At 33.9% G+C, this 20,542-nt stretch overlaps 1 protein-coding gene across 2 annotated transcripts; it reads left to right on the top strand.

Annotated features, from left to right (window-relative positions):
• The first annotated feature begins 16,850 nt into the window (after window positions 1-16,850).
• LOC108823998 (plasmodesmata-located protein 5) lies at window positions 16,851-19,784 on the top strand. Of its 2 annotated transcripts, none has more exons than XM_056995597.1 (3): window positions 16,851-17,746; window positions 19,374-19,508; window positions 19,596-19,784. In XM_056995597.1, the coding sequence occupies exons 1-3, from the start codon at window positions 16,852-16,854 to the stop codon at window positions 19,613-19,615; spliced, it is 1,050 nt and encodes a 349-aa protein (XP_056851577.1). In that variant the 5' UTR covers window position 16,851; the 3' UTR covers window positions 19,616-19,784. The 2 variants fall into 2 exon arrangements, with proteins under 2 accessions (XP_056851577.1, XP_056851581.1); XM_056995601.1 differs by having other exon boundaries at window positions 16,857-17,746; window positions 19,377-19,508.
• The last annotated feature ends 758 nt before the right edge of the window (window positions 19,785-20,542 follow it).

The following is a 20,542-nucleotide window of genomic DNA, read 5'->3' as shown; positions in this document are numbered from 1 at the left end:
AGAAAATGATTAAAAATGTTATGTTATGTCCAAATTCTGGTGGGAGAAATCACCAAATGTAAAGGGTATTCCGTGGGTTGCTTGGGACCGTTTGCAGTTCCCAAAATGCCAAGGGGGATTAGGTTTCAAAAATCTGAGTAAGTTCAATGATGCATTCACTTGAAAGGCAAGCTTGGCGTCTTGTGTTATATCCTAATTCCATTTTAGCGAAGCTTTTCAAAGCTCACTATTATAAAGATACTCATCTACTTCAAGCTACTTCTAAGAGATATCAGTTTTACGGATGGTCTTCTATTATGCTGGGTATTAACCTATTAAGACAAGGATTACGTTTATAATTGGGAGTGGAGTTTCTGTGCGACTTTATGAGGATCATTGGCTACCAACAGATCGTCCTCGGGGTGCTACACGAATGAAGTATACACAACACCTAATGGTCTCTAAATATAATTGTTGCTACTGATACGTCTCAAATAATGGAATTTAGAGTATGCTCGACATTTACTTAACGAAGAAAATTTCCAGCTTATGCTCATGATCTATCTCCCTCAAACAAAGATAGACGATTTTCTTGTCTGGCCTTTTAATCCTTCTAGAAATTATACTGTCAAAAATGGATACAAAAGAGAAATGATGGAGCTTTGTAGAACATTCCAGGATGTACTTCCTCCATGGGGAGACCCTTTGTTGAAAAAGAAATTTTGGACGCTTCCGATACACTTCATCTGGCGCCAGAGGCGGACCTACGTTCATTAATAGGGTTGCAAATGATACAGGTTAAACTTATAAAACATCAATTTTACATTGAACAATTGAAGATTCGGTAGATCATATGGTCATTACACTACAAGAAAACAGAGAAATACTGACGGACATACTGACGGAAAAAGAATTCCTCGGAATATTCCGAGGAATTTCCGAGGAAACTTAAATTTTAAGTTTCCTCGGGACTTCCTCGGAAAATACCGACGGAATTCCGAGGAAGTCACTTTCCGTCGGTATTTTCCGAGGAAATCCCGAAGAAAGAGTTTTCTTCAAAAAAACCGACGAAATTCCGAGGATATATTATAGCCGTTGGAGACGTTCGAGTACGACTTATGATACTGGCATTTGTTCTGCATCAGGAGATGACGTATACTACGGAAACATACGGGAGATTATTGAAATCAAGTATTCGGGCATGGTTGGAATGCGCTGTACTGTTTTCTATTGTGATTGGTACAACGACACTCCAGGTACTGTTTTTTTTTTCTATTGTTATTGCGCTGTACTGTTTTTTTTTAAATATTCCGAGGAAATTCCGAGGGATTTAGGGATTTGACTTTTAGGGTTAGGTTCCTCGGAATTTACCGAGGAAATTCCGAGGGATTTATGGATTTTACTATAGGGTTTAGCTTCCTCGAAACTTCCTCGGAATATTCTGAGGAAATTTCGAAGAAAAACACATTTTCCACGGAATTTCCTCGGAATATTCCGAGGCTTTTCCGAGGAACAAGGGTTTGTAACCGAAAACAACGTTTTGCGGTTTGAATAACACGTATATAAGTCTTATTAAGTGTCTTAAACTGATTATTAAGTGTCTTAAACCAAAAAAAGGTGTGTTACCCGATAATAAACACTTTCCGATTGTATGAACGAATTTTCCACAACATAAGATCAAACACTTATACACTTTAATGGACGATAAAGAGAATACTTACAATTCATTTTAGAATTTTGTTATTTCATGGTTTATGATCATCAATACAAAGAATAGTCAATTTTATGCATTACATTAGTATAAGAAATGATATTGGGCAAAAACAATTGAGGTTTTGAAACCCCAAACATATATCCCTCGGAATTTCCTCGGAATATACCGAAGAAATTCCGAGGGATTTGAATTTTCCTTGGATTTTTTTCATTTAACCGCCATAATTTTCGCGAAATATTTCGCGAAAATTAAATTTTCGAAACTGAGGAAATTCTGACGGATAGTTTCCATCGGAAACCTCGTATTTATAAATACAGATCTCTTCTTCTTCCCCATTTCTCTTTTCTTCTTCCTCGCCATCTCCGCCGACCTCCCCTTATCTCTCGACTATTTCCGGCCAATCCGACCTATTCCTCCTCTATTTGATTCCCAAATCATGTAAGGACTTTCCCAATCTATTTGTTAGGTTAGATTTGATGATTTTAGAAGTTTTTTTGATAGATTTTTGATAGGGTGATTGGTAGGATTGTATAATGAAAGTTTGATTGTTGTTTTGTATCGAGGATTGTGATTATTTGATTGTGTAGAATTTTTTTTTAAGTTTTATAATAGTTTGGTGTTTATAAATAATTTTGAAAACGTTTTTCGTATATAAAATCTATTTTATGAATTATAAATGAAACATTTTTGTATATAAAATCATTTCTATATTTATTAAACATTTTTAATATCTATGAAACGTTTTTTGTAAATATTAAACTATTTTGGAATTTTAAAACTATTTATATTTTTTAAATATATTTATACTTTTGTTATTAAAAACTATTTTTGGAATTTTAAAACTATTTATATTTTTTTTAAATATATTTATATTTTTGTGATTAAAAACTATTATTGGAATTTTAAAACTATTTATATATATACTTTTATTATATTTATATTTTTGTGATTAAAATCTTTTTTGTAATTATTAAACTATTTTTTTATATTTATATTTTTGTGATTAAAAACTATTTTTGGAATTTTAAAACTATTTATATTTATTTACTTTTTATATTTATATTTTTGTTGATTAAAAATATTTTTTGTAATTATTAAAATATTTATTTTTTATATTTATATTTTTGTTATTAAAAACTTTTTTTAGTAATTATCAAACTATTTTTATATTTATATTTTTGACGGCTTTGACCAACTTGTCCCGGATTCGAATCAACGAAATCGTTGAATCGGTATGTTCTATTCTTAGTTCAATTCATTTATATCTTTATTTTTGCATTTTATCATCTTTTCAATTATTTAAGTTTGTTTATTTTTCTGTTTCAGTCGGTTCCAAAGAAAAAGAGACGTTTGGTCGGTTTGGGTCGTTGATCCGGATCAGTTCATGCTGCTTCTTCTGCACCACAGCCCTTTGTTGATCCAGTACTACTTATGGATCAGTTGAAGGACAAGGATGACCGCATAGCTGCGTTGGAGATCAGGATGAAAAATCAACTGGCGGGATGGGAGGAAACGAGGAAGCAGAACGAGCGAATGATGGAGATGATGAAGAAGATGTATCCGGACATGGAATTCTCCTAGTTTCTTTTTTTTTTCAAAACTCTGAATGTTTTTTTTTAATTTGTACAACTTTGAACTATCTAATATATTTTCAATTTCAATTTTAATTTTATATTTTAGATTTTCGAATTTCATTAAAAATTAATTTTTAATTTTTTTTAAAAAAAATATTTTTTGGAAAATTCCGAAGAAGTGGGTTCCTCGGAATATTCCGACGAACTCACTTCCTCGGAAATTACTGAGGGAACAGCTTCCTCGGAATTTTTCGAAGGACACAGTTTTCGGAAATTTCCGAGGAAAGGCTTCCTCGGAAATTCGTCGGAAAAAATGTTCTCAGTAATTCCTCAGAAATTTCCGAGAAAATTCCGAGGAAACCGAACTTTCCGACGAGAAAATTCCGACGATCTTTTTCTTCGGTATGTCCTCGGAACATCGTTATTCGGAGGATATACCGACGAAAAAGGCCGTCAGTTTCCCGGTGTTTTCTTGTAGTGTTAACCTTATGTATTGACCCCCCTTAACTCCAGTTCGAACCCTTCAAATGCATTTGTTCTTTTATTTTTCATAACTATTGGTATATTGGGATAAAGCCCAGATTTTTTGACCCCCTTAAAATATCATCCTAGGTGGCGCTTGTTTTCTTTGGTTCCGTGACCAAACACGAGACTAAATACAAGGGATAGACGAAGAGAGAAAGAGAGAGAGTCACAACTGATTCTTTTCTTTTTTAAAAAGACAAAGAGACAAAGGAGGGGACTGTTGGGACGAGGGTATTGCCAAATGGGCCTGTGTTGGGCTCAAACCAAACTGGTTGAAATTGTGGAGTTTGGGTTTCCACTACAAGAAAACAGACGTATACCGACGGACAAAACCGTCGGAATGTCGTCGGAATAGGGCTATTCCGACGACATTCCGACGAAAGTGGTCGTCGGTTTCAGTTGGTCGGAAAAAAAAAGTTCGTCGGAAATCCATCAGACAGTCCGACGATTATCTGACGGATAGCGATGAACCCGATTCTGACGGAGTTCCGACGCCCTTCCGATAAGGAATTCCCTCGGAATCCGTCGGAGTATTCCGATCACTGTATTCATCGGAAACTCATGATTCCGACGACGACAAAATGCATCAGAATATTCCGACGAACATAGTCGTCGGAAATTCCGACGAAAAGAGTTGTCGGTATATTCCGACGAAACATGTCGTCGGTATATTCCGACGAAAAACGTCGTCGGGATATTCCGACGAAAGGATCCGTCGGAATAATCCGACGACATGTTTCATCGGAATATACCGACGGAAAGGGTCGTCGGAATATACCGACGGACTAATTTCGTCGGAATTTCTGATATATATATTTTATTAATTAAATTTATTTTATTATTATTTTTTAATTTTTAAAAATATTAAAATTAATTTAAACAAAAACTGAAATTAAGAAACTAATAATAATATTATAGAAAATAAGTTTTAATACAATCTGAAAAAAAAAACATTTAGAAAGTTTTAAATTAAAAAACAAAAAAAACTACTGATCCGGGAACAAACGATCCAACTTCTGCATTATCTCGAGGTTGGACTTCTTCTGATCCGCCAACTCAGCAAGGATTGTAGCATTCTGCTCCTCCAATGCTCCAATCCGTTGATCCTTGTTCTGTAGCTGCTCTAGAATCAATGGATCGGCGTACGGGACTTGAGATGAAGAAGTCGGACACGAAGAAGCACGACGGGCCAATCCTACCAAACGACCCTTTTTTTTAGGGACCGCCTAGAAAAAATTTAAGTTAGTAAAATATAGTAATAGAAAAAAATATAAAATTAATAAATAAAGTATTAAAAACAAATATAAGAATAGAAAAAAAAAATTACCTTTTCAACCAGCTCGTTGATTTGCAGTCGGGACATGTTGTTCGAAGCACCCGTAGAATCGTCGTCAGAAAGAGGCTGCTGAGAAGCTAGAAAAGCTTCTTTTTGAGATTCCACCATCTCAATGACCTCTCTGATCACCGGATCCTGAATTTCACCCGTCCCTTTGTTGGTGTACGCCTCCTTAATGACGACGAGATGATCGACGGGATTACCATCGTTTTCTTGAATCTAAAAAAAAAAGTGTTAGGTAATGCATATAAAAAATTATTTAAGTAACTAGAAAGACAAATAAAAAAAAAACTTACCAGTTGATCCTCCTTAGAGGACATACTGCAAGCGCCGAGGTTGTGCACGTAAATACCTTTCCCGCCACGATCGCTGTTCCGGTTGGCGGAGTTCTGTAGAGACTTCTCTATAGTCTCTTCCTTCTCCCAGTGCTGGATCAATTGGGTCCACACCGTCCCGCTAAGTAACCGGGGCTTCCTCTCATCCAGCCATACTTGCTTCCACTCGTAGATCTGCTTCGTGTAGACGGTCTGGGCTTTGCGGCTGAATGCCTGACGGACTGTTTCCGTCAGGCCGGAGTCCCAAGTAAATTCTTGCTACAAAAAACACACAATTTGATTAGTACATATAAAATATAAAAAAATTAAAAATGTTTTAAAAAAAAACTTAATAGTTACCGCGAACTGACGAAACCACAGCTCGCGTTCCGCGGAAGGGATCGAAGTCCACTTGTCATATCCCGTCTGGAGCATCGAATACATCATCTGGGTGATGCTCCCGCTAATCCCACTGGTCGACTTGTTGAACCTTTAAAAAAAAATGTTAGATTAAAAGGGAAAAAAATAATTGTACAAATGAAATAAAAATACTAACCAAGTCGAGTGTCCCATTCGTGGGTATTGTTCGAGAACCGGGAGATGCTCTCGACCTGGTTGTTGAACCAATATTTCAACTGGCATGACCCCCGGGTCATGTGGAGCGGCTGCAGGAGCTGGAGCGGGAGCCGGAGCGGGAGCCGGAGCGAAAGGAACCGAGTTTTGTTCGTGAGACGACGAACCCGATGCACGGGAACTGCTCACCGAACTAGCTCGGCCACGGGGTGCGGAACGACGAGGTCGGACACGCCGACGAACACTCGAATCATCAGACCTAGAAAATAAAATTAATATATTAGTCAAAACATATATATAAAAAATTAAAATTCTTTTTTATCTATAAAAAAATTAAAAATGGTTTTATAAATACATAAAAATAATTAAAAATCGTTTTTATCTATAAAAAATATTAAAAATATTTTTATCTACACAAAATTAATTAAAAATCGTTTTTAGCTATATAAAAATATTAAAAATAGTTTTTATCTACATAAAATTAATTAAAAATCGTTTTTATATATATAAAATATCAAAAATAGTTTTTATATACATAAAAATAATTAAAAATCGTTTTTATCTATATAAAATATTAAAAATCGTTTTTATCTATATAAAATATTAAAAGTTTTTTATCTTCATAAAAATATTTTATCTGCATAAAAACGTTTTTATAAACTTTTATAAATATAGAAAAAAGTTGTTAGAAATATTAAAAATAGGAAAAACGTTTTTAAAAAATCAACAAATCCAATATATAAACCAAAAGAAAAAACAACAAATCCTAAAATCAAACACCCTAAATCCTAAACTATCCATTCAATTTCGAACATGCAAATCAATCAAACCTCAAATCCTAAAATCTAACATCCTAAACTCAAAAAAAAATGAAAAAGATAGAGATTGAGATGATACTTACATGGTGGGATGGATTCACGGAGGTGGGGACGCCGGTGGGATGGATTCACGGAGGTGGGGACGCCGGATTCGCGGTGAGAATCGCCGGAGAAGAGAGAGAAAACGGAGAAGATTTAGAGAGAGAGAGGCGAAAATGGTGAAGAAGGAAGAAGGATTGGTTTTTATTTAAAGGAACCGACGGACCCGTGTCCGTCGGTATGTCGTCGGAAAAAGAATAAAATATTAAATGCGCGGTTTAATGAAATATTCACGCGGTCCACTCGAAATTTTCACGCGGTTTGTAATTTCGGGAAACTAACAAACCGACGGAATTCCGACGAACATAGATCCGTCGGAATGGGGCAGGTCGTCGGAATTCCATCGGTATATTCTGACCGAATTCCGACGACTTAGGGTTTAAAAACAAGTTTCTTACTGATCAAATCCAAAACTTTGATAATAAATAGACTATTTAAAAAAGATTAACTATAATAAGGTTTTCAAATCCAATTTTTACACACAATTGTGTTTTGTAGTGTAAGTTTATATTAATATGAATGAAAGTATATGAGTATTAAGATGAGATGTTATGAAAACAATGATATAAATATATAATTATTTAAATAATTTGTAAAAATCGAACGGTTGATATGTAATATTATATTAAACATCTAATATGTGTTATTAAAGTAGTTTCGGTATCCAAATATAGATATATTATGATATAAAAATTTCAAATATTCAGGTCGTCGGAATTCCATCGGAATATTCTGACGGAATTCCGACGAATGGCTAAACCCTGAATTAACCACGAGTCGTCGGAATTTCATCGGAATATTCCGATGGAATACCGACGGATTTTGTTAATTAAAAAAAAAAAAACTAATCATACAACTAAGAAAACATAAGTCCTAATCAGAATCTTCAGAATCTGTAGAATCTTCAGAATCTTCGTCAAACTCGCCAATCTCAGCTTCTGGCTCCGAGTGTACAACAGCATCAATTCCAAACTCGTTAAAATTCTCAACGAGTTCAACCTCTGCCAAATCTTCAACTGCACTCACGTTGCTGGTAGAGTTTGGTTGTAATGGATCATTATCAGAAGGTCCGTTTACTCGTCCTCTTGGGTTGATTTGCGCCACCGTGATCCATGGATCGTCTCGGTACGTAACCCGAGGGTAACTGATGTAGCACACCTATCAATTTTTCAAGGTATTAATAATAATATATAAACCGTTAATTATATTTTTGAATATTAAATTGACATACCTGATCAGCTTGCGAAGCAAGAATGAAAGGATCATAATATTGAAGTTTCCTCCGCGAATGAATCGAAGTAACACCAAACGCATCAGTCTTCACTCCTCGATCTGGGGTGGTGTCATACCAATCACAATAGAATACTACACACCGCAATCCAACCATACCAGGATACTGAATTTCCAATATTTCTTGTATGTTGCCGTAGTAGACATCGTCACCGGAAGAAGAGGAAACACCTCCATCATAAGTTGTCCTAGAATGACCTTTTTTTGCAAAGGCATATCCTCGTGTACAATATTTTGGATATGATTTGACCACATAGTTTGGTCCCCGCACAAACTCGCATATCCAATCATCGAACACAAAACCTCTGGCCAAACCATCAGTCACCTATAAAATAAAATATATATATGAGTGAAATGTTTATTATTTTATACTAAATATATATGAGTAAAATGTTAATTATTTCATATATGTTATGACTCACATAATTAAGAAGCCATGCAGCAAATCCGTTATGTCTGAGTTGTTGAAGCTCTTCTTCTGTGGCATGTCTGTAAGTCATACGCAACTCTGCCATATAAACACTATATAAAAAGATATTATTCATATGAAATAAAACTTATTGAAAATTAATATAACAATTTAAATGAAAAATATATTTTTACCTCTCATATTGTAGAACATCTTCACAGTTGGTAAGCAAATATGTTTGCAAATGAGCGTGCTCAATCTCCGTCAGTCTCCGCTTCGTGGGTTTTCCACTTAGTCGTCCTATTTCGCTGAACATGCTTGGGACAGTAACATGATACGTTGCTTTCTCTCCTCTGTCATCATGCCGAGCAGGTCTTCGGTTTTTTGTATGCACTTCTGATGGAAAGTAGTTTTCAGCAAAGTTTGAAGTTTCTTCATTGATCACCTGTGCAATTATAGATCCTTCCACCTTGCTTAAATTTTTGATCTTCTTCTTCAGATGATGCATATAACGCTCAAAAAGATACATCCATCGGTATTGCACAGGACCACCAAGCTCCAATTCTCTTGCGAGATGAATAGCAAGATGTTCCATTACATCAAAGAATGATGGAGGAAATATCTTCTCGAGGTTGCAAAGACTAACGGGTACGTTTTCCTTCAAAGTACTAATACCCTCCTCAGTCACTACTCTGGTGCATAAATCACGGAAGAAAACACTTATCCCTGCAACTGCTTCATGAACATTACGTGGTAATAGTGCGGAAAAAGCAAACGGAAGGAGCCGCTGCATAATCACATGACAATCGTGACTCTTCAAGCCAGTAAACTTTCCTTCGCTTCTGTCAACGCAATTACCCAAATTTGATGCATAACCGTCTGGAAATTTCACTTTATCTGTAATCCAATCAAAGAACGCTTCTTTGCCAGCACCATCCAGCCGATAAATGGGAAAAGGTGCCGTACCGTTCTCATCAACGTGAAGTTCAGAACGATCACAGATATCGACTAAATCCAACCTTGACTTCAGATTATCCTTCGTTTTACCTTGGATGTTGAGGATTGTGTTCATCAGATTGTCGAAAAAGTTCTTCTCAATATGCATGACATCTAAGTTGTGACGCAATAGATGACTCTCCCAATATGGCAGATCCCAGAAAATACTCTTTTTATGCCAGTTATGTAGCTCTCCAACAGCATCGACTGGAATGTTTTCATGTCCACCTACGTCTGGCGTCCTTTGTGCACCAAAATCCCTAAACTGTGTCGCCAAATCTTTCCCACTAACTTCCGTAGGTGGATCATCAAACACCTGCTTGTTCTTCGTAAACAAAGTCTTACTCCTACGGTATGGATGATCAGGTGGTAGAAATCTTCTGTGACAATCAAACCAACATGTTTTCCTTCCGTGCTTTAGTTGGAAAGCATCTGTGCTATCTTGACAATATGGACATGAAAGCCTGCCATGTGTTGTCCATCCGGATAACATACCATATGCTGGAAAGTCACTTATTGTCCACATAAGTACTGCCCGCATATGAAAGTTTTCTCTGCACGAAACATCGTATGTCTCAGCACCAACCGCCCATAGTTGTTGTAACTCATATATTAGTGGTTGAAGAAACACATCTAGTGATCTCTTAGGATGAGCTGGCCCGGGGACGAGAATGGAGAGGAACAAAAACTCTCGTCGCATGCACAAATTTGGCGGCAAGTTGTATGGTGTCACAATCACCGGCCATAGAGAATATTGTCTTCCATGCTTTCCAAATGGGCTGAAACCATCAGTGCATAATCCCAGATAAACATTTCTTCTCTGTTCAGCAAATTCTGGATATGTTGATTGGAAATGTTTCCAAGCCTTCGCATCTGAAGGATGTCTAATCTCACCATTTGTAGAATGCTCTGCATGCCATCTCATTGCCTTCGCCGTGCGCTCACACTGATACAACCTCTTCAATCTTTCCGTCAAAGGCAAATACCACATTCTTTTGAATGGTACCGGAACTCTTCCCCTCGTTTCCTGATGACGAGGTTTCCAACAAAATTTGCATTTATCCCGATCCTTATCCGCTCCCCAGTAGATCATGCAGTTGTCGATACATACATCTATCACTTCGTACGGTAATCGAAGACCCGCAACAAGTTTCTGAACCTCGTAGTATGAACCCGGTGCAAGATTATCCTCTGGCAGAACACCTTTAACATAATCAGCTATCGCATCTACGCATTCTTCCGCCAAATTATAATCTGTCTTAATACCCATCAATCTACTTGCAGATGATAAAGGTGAATGACCATCTCTACAACCTTTATACAAAGGTTGTTTTCCTGCATCCAACATGTCAAAATATCTCCCCGATTCGAGATTTGGTTCTTCCCCTCTATAATGATCATGTACCATCTGCTCAGTACCTACACCATAATCTACATCCATTCTCGGTTCTTCTAACCAACCATAAGACTGAGGTTGTTCGCTAACAGGCTGAGGTTCGCTACTACTACCATATTCAAAACCAGTTTCCCCATGAAGATACCAAACTTTATAATTCCGTGCAAACCCTTTTCTATACAAATGTTTCCAAACTTCCCATTCTTTTATAATTCTATTGTTATTACAAGTAGAGCAGGGACATCTTACCATACCAGTATTTGCATCCGGGTGCTGTTGAACAAGCTTCATGAATTCTCCAATACCTCGAACGTATTCTTCTGTAAGCAAATTGGTGTTGGGATCCAAATGAGGTCTATCCATCCACGAACGAAAATAATCTCCAGAAGACATGATTTTTTCGAATTTCTTATGATAAGAGAGAATGAAGAGAGAATGAGGAGTGAATGAGATGAATGAGGAGAGGTTGCATTTATAGGAAAATGCTTACGGCAATCCGACGCCATTCCGACGAAATTCCGACAAATTATAAAAAATCCGTCGGAATTCCGTCGGTTTTTTTAAAATGGCTAACGGCTATAAACGGGCATATTCTTTCTCGCCAACGGTCGAGAGCTTCCGTCGGAACGGCGTCGGTATATTCCGACGGAATTCCGACGACCGTAACGGTTATAATTTTTGTCGGGCTTTCGTCGGAATTGTCGTCGGAATATACCGACGACCGCCCTTCGTCGGAAGTTCGTCGGACTGTTCCGACGAAATACCGACGAACCCGTGTTTTTGGGTTTCGTCGGTATGTCGTCGGAATGTGGTCGGAATGGTCCGACGACTTCGCTTTCCGTCGGAGTGGTCGTCAGAATTTCCCTGTTTTTCTTGTAGTGTTCGCTGAAGAGCCTGATGGGCAAGCAGCAACATCAAGTTTTTTTGGGCCAAGTCCTCTCAGGCCCACTCTAGCTTGTATCACCTGATCATATATGAAGCATATATAAGGTGATGTTAGTATGATGATTAGGTTAACACAAGTACAAGCAACAACATCACGTTATAGTAGTAGAGATTAATCAACAAATCATAAGAGAAAAGAGACTTCAACAAAGAGAAATAGCTTAGGTTTAAGTCTATTATAACAAGATTGTTGTATTCTCTAAGTTGAGGTGATCTTATTGTAATTGAACTATCTAACACACTGATGAGAAATTTTGGGTTCACCCATAGAGTGAACCTTTAGATTCATCCAACCAATAGAATTTCGTTATTTTATATTCTGTATCTTTTCAAAAAGAAACAAAATATTATCAAGTTTTATTATATTTTAAAAATAAAAAAATAAATAGTCAATAATAGTAGTCGCAAAAAAAATATTTATATTTAAAATACTGCCAACAAAACACTAAACCTTAAATAAACCCTAAACCCATGGTAAATCTTTGGATAAATTCTAAATCTTTGGATTTTTTAAAATATTTTTAACACAGTTCGCAAAACACTAAACCCTAAACCCTAATTACTAAACCCTCAACCCTTGGATAAATCCAAAACCCTTGGATAAATCCAAAACCCTTGGATAAATCATAAATATGATTTATGATTTATCCAAGAGTTTAGGATTTACCAAGGGTTTAAGGTTTACCCAAGGGTTTAAGATTTACACAAGGGTTTAGGGTTTAGGATTTAGAGTTTAGTGTTTGACTGGCGGTATTAAAAATATATTTTTAAATGTGTTTTTGTTTGCAATTAATATTATGTTTTTGTTTGTTTTTATTTTTTAGTTTAAAAATATAATATAACTTGACAATATTTTATTTCCTTTTTTAAAAGATACTGAAAATGAAATACTGAAATCATATTGGTTGGGTGAACCTAAAGGTTCACTCTAGGGGTGAACCAAAGAATTTTTCCACACTGATTTAGTGTTGTTAGAATATTTTTGATCTAGGTTAGAAGTCGGGAACTCGTTAAACTGATTGAATCTTTATTTTCAATTTTTGTTCTAAATTAAAAATAACATGAAATCTAAGTAAACCTAAGTTAAATCTCTACAAGAGAGATATTGAGTTTTCTATGCATATCTACACTTTTCCGCGTTCACTATATACACACTTTTTTAATTTGAAACAAAAGCAGCTACAGCCTACTGGTATAATATGCGGATCTTATAACATATATCACATCGTTACAACCTTGGCATGAAGAGTAAATAAACCATATTGTTATAACAGAATACTCTCAGGTCTAAGAAAACGTGAGCAGGCCAAATGGCCAATGCTGACTGTTCCTTACGATTGTAGAAATGGAACCTAAAGTGTGTGCTATAACTCTATAAGCCTATAACATACATTTGATCGAGATAATGTTATCGCTGATGAATGATATGAACAGAGTAAAGGAACAAAAAAGCGTATAAAATTGGAATCTGGAACTACAAATCAAAAGATTGATATAGAAACGAAGTCGCATGATCATATCAGACGTATGCTTATTGTGGTGTCTAATCTACCATGTGTAGTGGTACATTCTTTTATATAGAAAACGTTTGCTCAAAGGGACAGTCCGTGATAGGGTGGGTGAGTTTTAAAGCCCTTTATTCCTCAAAAACAACTAGATGCTGACAAGCTATGTCTTATTCATAACCATAATTAATATACTTTCAGATATGGCACCGATTAATTTTTATAAACCTTCCCCTAATTACCAATTCAGAATATGATGGTCTCTATATGTACACAACCGTAACAAAAATCATAAAATCATTGACTTGAAAAATATCTATGTATGTGTGATTCTTTCTTGTTACACTTGTAAACAGATCCACTCATTGATGCTGAGAAGAGATACTATAGATGACTTGTTTCGAACATTTTCATGTGAAAGTAGGCAAACGTTGACAAGAAGAAAAGTAAACCCTTTTTAATTAGACATTCAGGAGATGATTGTCTCTAGATGTATACAACTGTAAGAAAAAAATCATAAATCAATACGCCTTGAAAAAAAAAGATAGTATAATACTCCATCTGTTTCAATATAGATGATGTTTTATTAGGACTATTTTGTTTCAATTTACATGAAGTTTTGAGTCTGTGGAGCTCTCATCATGGTTCACATAGTCAATATGAGTTTGTTTATTTAGTTGATGACAAAAAATTACATAAAGTTTTGAGATTTTAAAATTATTTTTAACTTTATTGAAAAATGTTCAACTAAGTATATTTTAAAATCTTTTTTATAATTGATTACCTGATTTTAAGATTAGTATCTTTAAAATATTTTTTTTATAAACGTGTAATTTTTTTTAATCTTTGTGCAATAAGGTAAAACATCAAGTATTATGAAACCAAATGAGTATATATATATATTAGTCTGATTCTTTCTTGTTACTCTTCTAAACAGATCCACTCATTGATGCGTAAGAAGAGAAATGTTATATATGATCTATTTCGAACATTTTCATGTGAAGTAGGCAAACTTTGACAAGAAGAAAAGTAAAACTGAGGGAAGTTGATCTTGTCACTTTGTAATATAGCTTTTGAATGGAATTTTTGTTGGAAACAAGACGATCCTGATAATGATTTGAAAGCAGGGATTGTCTTTAATTACTCGAACAATAGCTGGAATATCAAAGTCCTTTCAACTCTGTATTAATTAGTTTCTATTAATTAACGGGTAGTTACATTGAAAGTCTTCAACCTTGAAAGATGTCTTCCAATTTTTCAAGAAATGTTTTCCTTTTGGAATTAACGAATGAGTCAACCGTATTAGGTTTATCTAAAATCAAGAAAATTATCGACTCCCCAATAAGATATTTTTAAAATATTATTTCAAGAAATAGAAACCAATGACTTATATATTAAGTCAAGCACGAAATTACTCACCAAAAACCCTTAATCTATGTATCAATTTAATACCTCCTAAGTCTAATACTCTTTCTGTATGGAAATGAGGTTCCATCCGCCAAGGAAGATAAAAAACTGTTTCGATTATCCACTGACGTTTAAATTAACAAACGAGTTGTGACCTTTGTAGACATTAGTCTCGATGGGTTTGGAAATGTTCATATATTTAGATAACGTAACTTTTCCTTTTGGTAGGGGGCCATGTTCGTTAGTGAAAAAATGACACAACTTCTAATCTGTCCTTTTTTATTCGTATCTTACGTCAAAATTTAAAATAATATTTTGGAAAGTAATATGATTGATCAAAACAACCATGCAATCACCAAAAACTTTCTGCGATCAATTATGTCATCTTAATTATTTGGTTATTAGTTTAACTCCTTAACTGAATCGAAGTAGCTAGATACGTTGTATTGTTACATTATTGTCATTGTGTCATATTGCTTAACTACTGATTAGTAATTAGTAACGTTCTGGTATTATAATTATAAATGCTTCCTGTGTGAAAAAATTACATGCATGTTGTATTTGATTGATCAAAATCAATAAGGACTATAGGATTTGCTACGATTAATTTTAGACATCTCGAAAAAACACGCAGTCTATGAAGACCGTATATGTTGTAATGTTTTGGTAATTGTAATTTGAGCAATGATTTGACTAAATTAGGAGACTTTAGTGTTATATAGCGCATGTCAACACCAGCTATGAATTAACAACTGAAAATATATGCAAATATTAATTCAATTACCTACACATAGTTAACATCAAGACAATTAACTGGTCTAGAAGCTATTTCCAGGTTCAAATAGAAAGTCAAAGAAGTAAGCAAATGTCTATAACAATCTATAGGCAAATAAAAGTCTTTACAATCGATGGTGTTTTGTTTTAAGCAACCACACAGAAGAAGGTCAAAGACCATTATTGTCTTCTCTATATGCGTCTACCGGTCCCGTAACTAAACTTTGACATTGGAAGCTTTCTTTATTGTTTATCTATTTCCTTCTATGTGAATTTATTTGTGCGGAAGAAAGTTAAGTTACAAAAGTGCCTTTTGGTGGCTAAAACAACTCCTAAAACACCTTCGTTGTTCCCCAAAACAATCTCATATATATAAATAAAAAGAAAAAGATGATACATTGACCCAAAAAGATGATATATCTCGACCAACACGCCAATATCCCTTTCCATGTATTTAATTTTCATTTTCTTAAGATCACTTTCATGTACCATTGCATATTCAAAGTCTATACGCTATACTATATAAGTTAATAACCATAACTCATTTTCATGACGTATAGTCGTTCATTACTTGGTAATATTCATATTGTCTTCGTGACCGAGAGACACAACATGGTCCTTGTATATATGATTCTATACATAATGCTAGAAGCTTCTTGGTATCATCTTGTTAAAGACAAACTAGAACGTGAAAGTGAAACCAATTGAGCGAGAAATTCAAATGGGAAGCAAAAGTAACAATTATAAGTATATGTCAAGAAATTTGAATCAATTTCGTGAAATTCCCCCAATTACCTTTATACGCCTTCAAACTCCACAGAAGACCACCATTTACCATAAGAAATTACATCCAGTTTGTGGCTTTTAGAAAGGGTAATTAATTAATAGTATGTAATAACGTACGGTATATATAGAAGCTAACGAATTCATTTACACAAGTCGTCACTACTGTCAAAGTCAAAATTTGAATCCAAATGAGTAAAAAGATGGTACTTGCTTTAAAGAAAACTGTAATGGACATTAAACTAAACACACTTTGCAAAATTCTACAATAAAGCATTAATCAATTCAGTCTCAACGGACAAAGAGTTGTTGTATTTTAGTGATTTCAATAATATATGGAATAATTGCAAATTGTGGAAAATAACTTATAAGAACGTCCACCAAAAAGATACAAACAAAAAAAAACCATGCAACATGGAAACTACATATATGTTAGTCCATTCTTTACGTCAATTCTCTTTAAAGCAAACTCTTCGCTCCTCACCTTCTATATTACTCTCCCTAAACACTCCCCCCCTTGAGTCACCAATAAGATCAAACATGTTGAAAACAACCACGAAGGCGACCCTTCTCTGTTTCGTTCTCGCCGCCTTGGTTCTGATGGACCAAACTTCCTCCACCGCCACATACAACCCGACCTCCTCCGCCCCCACAGACACGTACATATTCGCAAAGTGTTCTCCTGACAAATTCTCACCTGGCTCCGCCTACGAGACCAACCTCAAATCCCTCCTCTCTTCCCTCGTCAGCTCCACCGTCGCCAGCCGATACATTAACCTCACCGTTGGGGTAAAACCCGAACCGGCCGCTACCGTATATGGTCTCTTCCAGTGCAGCGTTGACCTTGACGCAACATCTTGCTCATCATGTATATCACGCGCCATCTCACTGGTCGGAAGCACATGTCCCAACTCGTACTCAGTGTTCTTGCAGATGCAAAGTTGTCTGGTCCGGTTCGACAAGAACTCGTTCTTTGGCGTTCAGGACAAAACAGAGATGCTCCAGAAATGTGGACAGCCGTTGGGATTCAACGACCAAGATGCGTTGACTAGAGTCAGTGACGTCATGGGTTCTTTAAGGTCTGGAAGTGGACCCGACAGGACTGGAGGGAACGGGGATGTTCAGGGTGTGGCTCAGTGCATGGGTGATCTAAGTTCAGCACAGTGTCAAGATTGCTTGACTGATGCAATCGGACGGCTCAGATCTGATTGTGGAATGTCCCAGGGAGGATACGTTTACTTGTCCAAGTGTTACGCGCGTTTTAGTTACGGTGGTAGTCACGCACGTCAGACCCCAAACTCAAACTTTGGTAAGATTCCTTTACTTTAAAGTATTACTATGTGTTTTCCTGCACCATGTGCAGTAAAAAAATTTTAAAATCCTTTTTAATAGATAAATATAAATTATATTTAATCTTTTATTGATATTATAAATTTTCTTTTTATCAATATTTTAATATAAATTTGATTTAACTGAACATTAAAATCAAGATAAAAACAATTTTGTTTATCTTGAATTATATTTAAAAATGTGCATGTATATATTTAAAATTATAATCTTAGGTAGATTTTTATATCTCTTTTTAATTAAATATATTAAATAAATATGTAAAAAATGCATAATTGTCAAAAATTAAAATTAAACAATATTTATAAAATCTGTAGATATATATAAGAAACTAATGATTTTACGATTTAATTTGATTTTATGATTTAATTTTTATAATTTTCTAAAAATATGTATATATTTTTGAAATATTTTTAATTTAAACGATATTTCGAAATTTGAAATGCCACAATTGAATATATTTATTTTAATGATGATTTATGAGTTATTACCATATTTTAAAAAGTCTAAAAATATAAATCAACAATAAATGTAATATATGAGTTATTACCATATTTTAAAAAGTTTACCAAAATATAAATTAACATTAAATATAATTTTCCATTTCATATTAATCTATAAGACATATTATCATTTTAGTAGCCATATCATAATTATTAATCTAGGTGTTTTCCTGCACCATGTGTAGTGATGAATTTTTTAAAAGTTAAATTTTATATTTTAAAATGTAATTTATTAATATTATATATTTTATTATTTTGACCAATAATTAATATAAATATCATTAATTAAGCATAAAATTAAGATAAATTTTTTAATTAAATTATATTTAAGAATGTATGTGTATATATATAAAGTTAAATCTTGGATAAAAAACATTATTTATTTCATTTGGTTAAATATATTAAATCAACTTGTACAAAATTACTAAAAATCATATAAAATTGTATAGTTATCAAAAATTAAAACTAAATAATGTTTATATAATTTGTAAATATATAAAAGAAACTAATGATATTACGATTTTTTTTTTTTAAATTCAGAAAATTTAGAAAATTTTAGATAACAAAAATTTTATAATTATAAAAGTAAAATTATATAATATTTCGAAATTCAAAATTTCATATTTTAATATATTTATTTTAGTGATGATTTATGAGTTATTACCATATTCTACAAAGTTTACCAAAAATATAAATCAATATTAAATGTAATATATGAGTTATTGTCATATTCTAAAAAGATTTCCAAAAATATAATCAGCATTAAATGTAATTGTCCATGTCATATTTAACCATATGACATGTCATCAATCTTAATAGCCACGTCACAATTTTTTTTGTGAAAACGATTGTAGAGAAGACATGTGGCAAATCACTTCTCAAATATAGACTAGGGGGTTGATAAAAAATTGTAATCACACAAGAAAAAGAAGATAAAAACCAAAACTTATAATGTAGCCATAGATGGCAACCTCTCTATAGTTAAGTGGTTACTTGTGGTAATTATTTGGATGGTAGACTTTTAAAAAGCAAATTAGAGGTGATAGATAGTCTTGATATTTAATTGTTAAATTCAAGTTTAATTAGCAGGAGAAGGCAAAGACGATAAAGATAATGGCGGCATCGGAAAAACATTGGCGATTATAATAGGGATCATCACCTTAGTCATCTTGCTCGTCGTGTTTCTCGCTTTTATTGGAAAGCTATTGAGAAAACTACAAGGTATTTTCTCCATTTAATTTAATTTTCCCCCATTTGTCAATAATTAAAATCTAAATTATTACTATGACTATGACTATGAATTTGCAGACGAGAAATGTTGTAAATGAATGGTAAAAGTGGGAAAGAGATCAATCAACAACTCGAGTCAAGCATGCAGTGCTAGTTTTATTTTTGTAAAAAAAGAAAATTGTGACCCGCTGTCTCACAAGATGTAGTTATATAGTGTTTCAACGATTGTATTTTTGGACTCGATTTTACTATATTATTACCGGACTTCTATATATAGCCTAAACAATTTAAATGGATAATAATTAACAAAACTTCCTTCTTATCTTCTATTTGGATGTGAACGTAGCAGCATTCGATTTGGTATCTATATATCTTTTTATTCTTCTTTATTATAACACACATGTGCGCGTAAGCACACACACATATGAGATAGGGAATGTGCTAAAATAAATGAATTTGTCCAGAATAATGGAACATGGTAAACCGAAAATTAGGATGAAGATCGAGAAGAAAATCATTTTACTCGTCCTATTGTGAATGTCTTTAGGAATCTTTTCATCATTATTTATTCTCATAACGACTAAGGCATTCAATTGAAGGCTTGGCCGAATGTGCTTTAATCATTAAAAATGATAAATTAAAATTGTAAGATGATTATCAAATGTTTTAGGAATTGGAACGTCAAACTCTTTCCATCTTCTTTTTTTTTTTTTAATCTTATGCAACTGAAGATTAATATATTGCAAATGGTCAATTTTCTTCTCCTAGAGCATCTCCAAAAAGAAACTATATTCTGAAGTTTGCAAAACTTCATATTTGAAATTTAAATGTAATTTTCTCCAAAACAAAAATTTTAATCCTGATTTTAAAAAAATATATTTTATACTATGGTCTTTATATTTATAATACTTAATTTAAATTCATACAACTTTATAAATAGATAGCACATATACAAAAATATTATAGCAATATTAATTAATAAAATGTTATACTAAAATATAAAATTTTACATAGAAATATATAAT

This window comes from Raphanus sativus, chromosome 2 (genome assembly GCF_000801105.2).
Source record: "Raphanus sativus cultivar WK10039 chromosome 2, ASM80110v3, whole genome shotgun sequence".
NCBI classification, from domain to species: Eukaryota; Viridiplantae; Streptophyta; class Magnoliopsida; order Brassicales; family Brassicaceae; genus Raphanus; species Raphanus sativus.
Note: the sequence above shows the minus strand (reverse complement) of the source record. Positions and strands in the feature narration are given on the sequence as shown.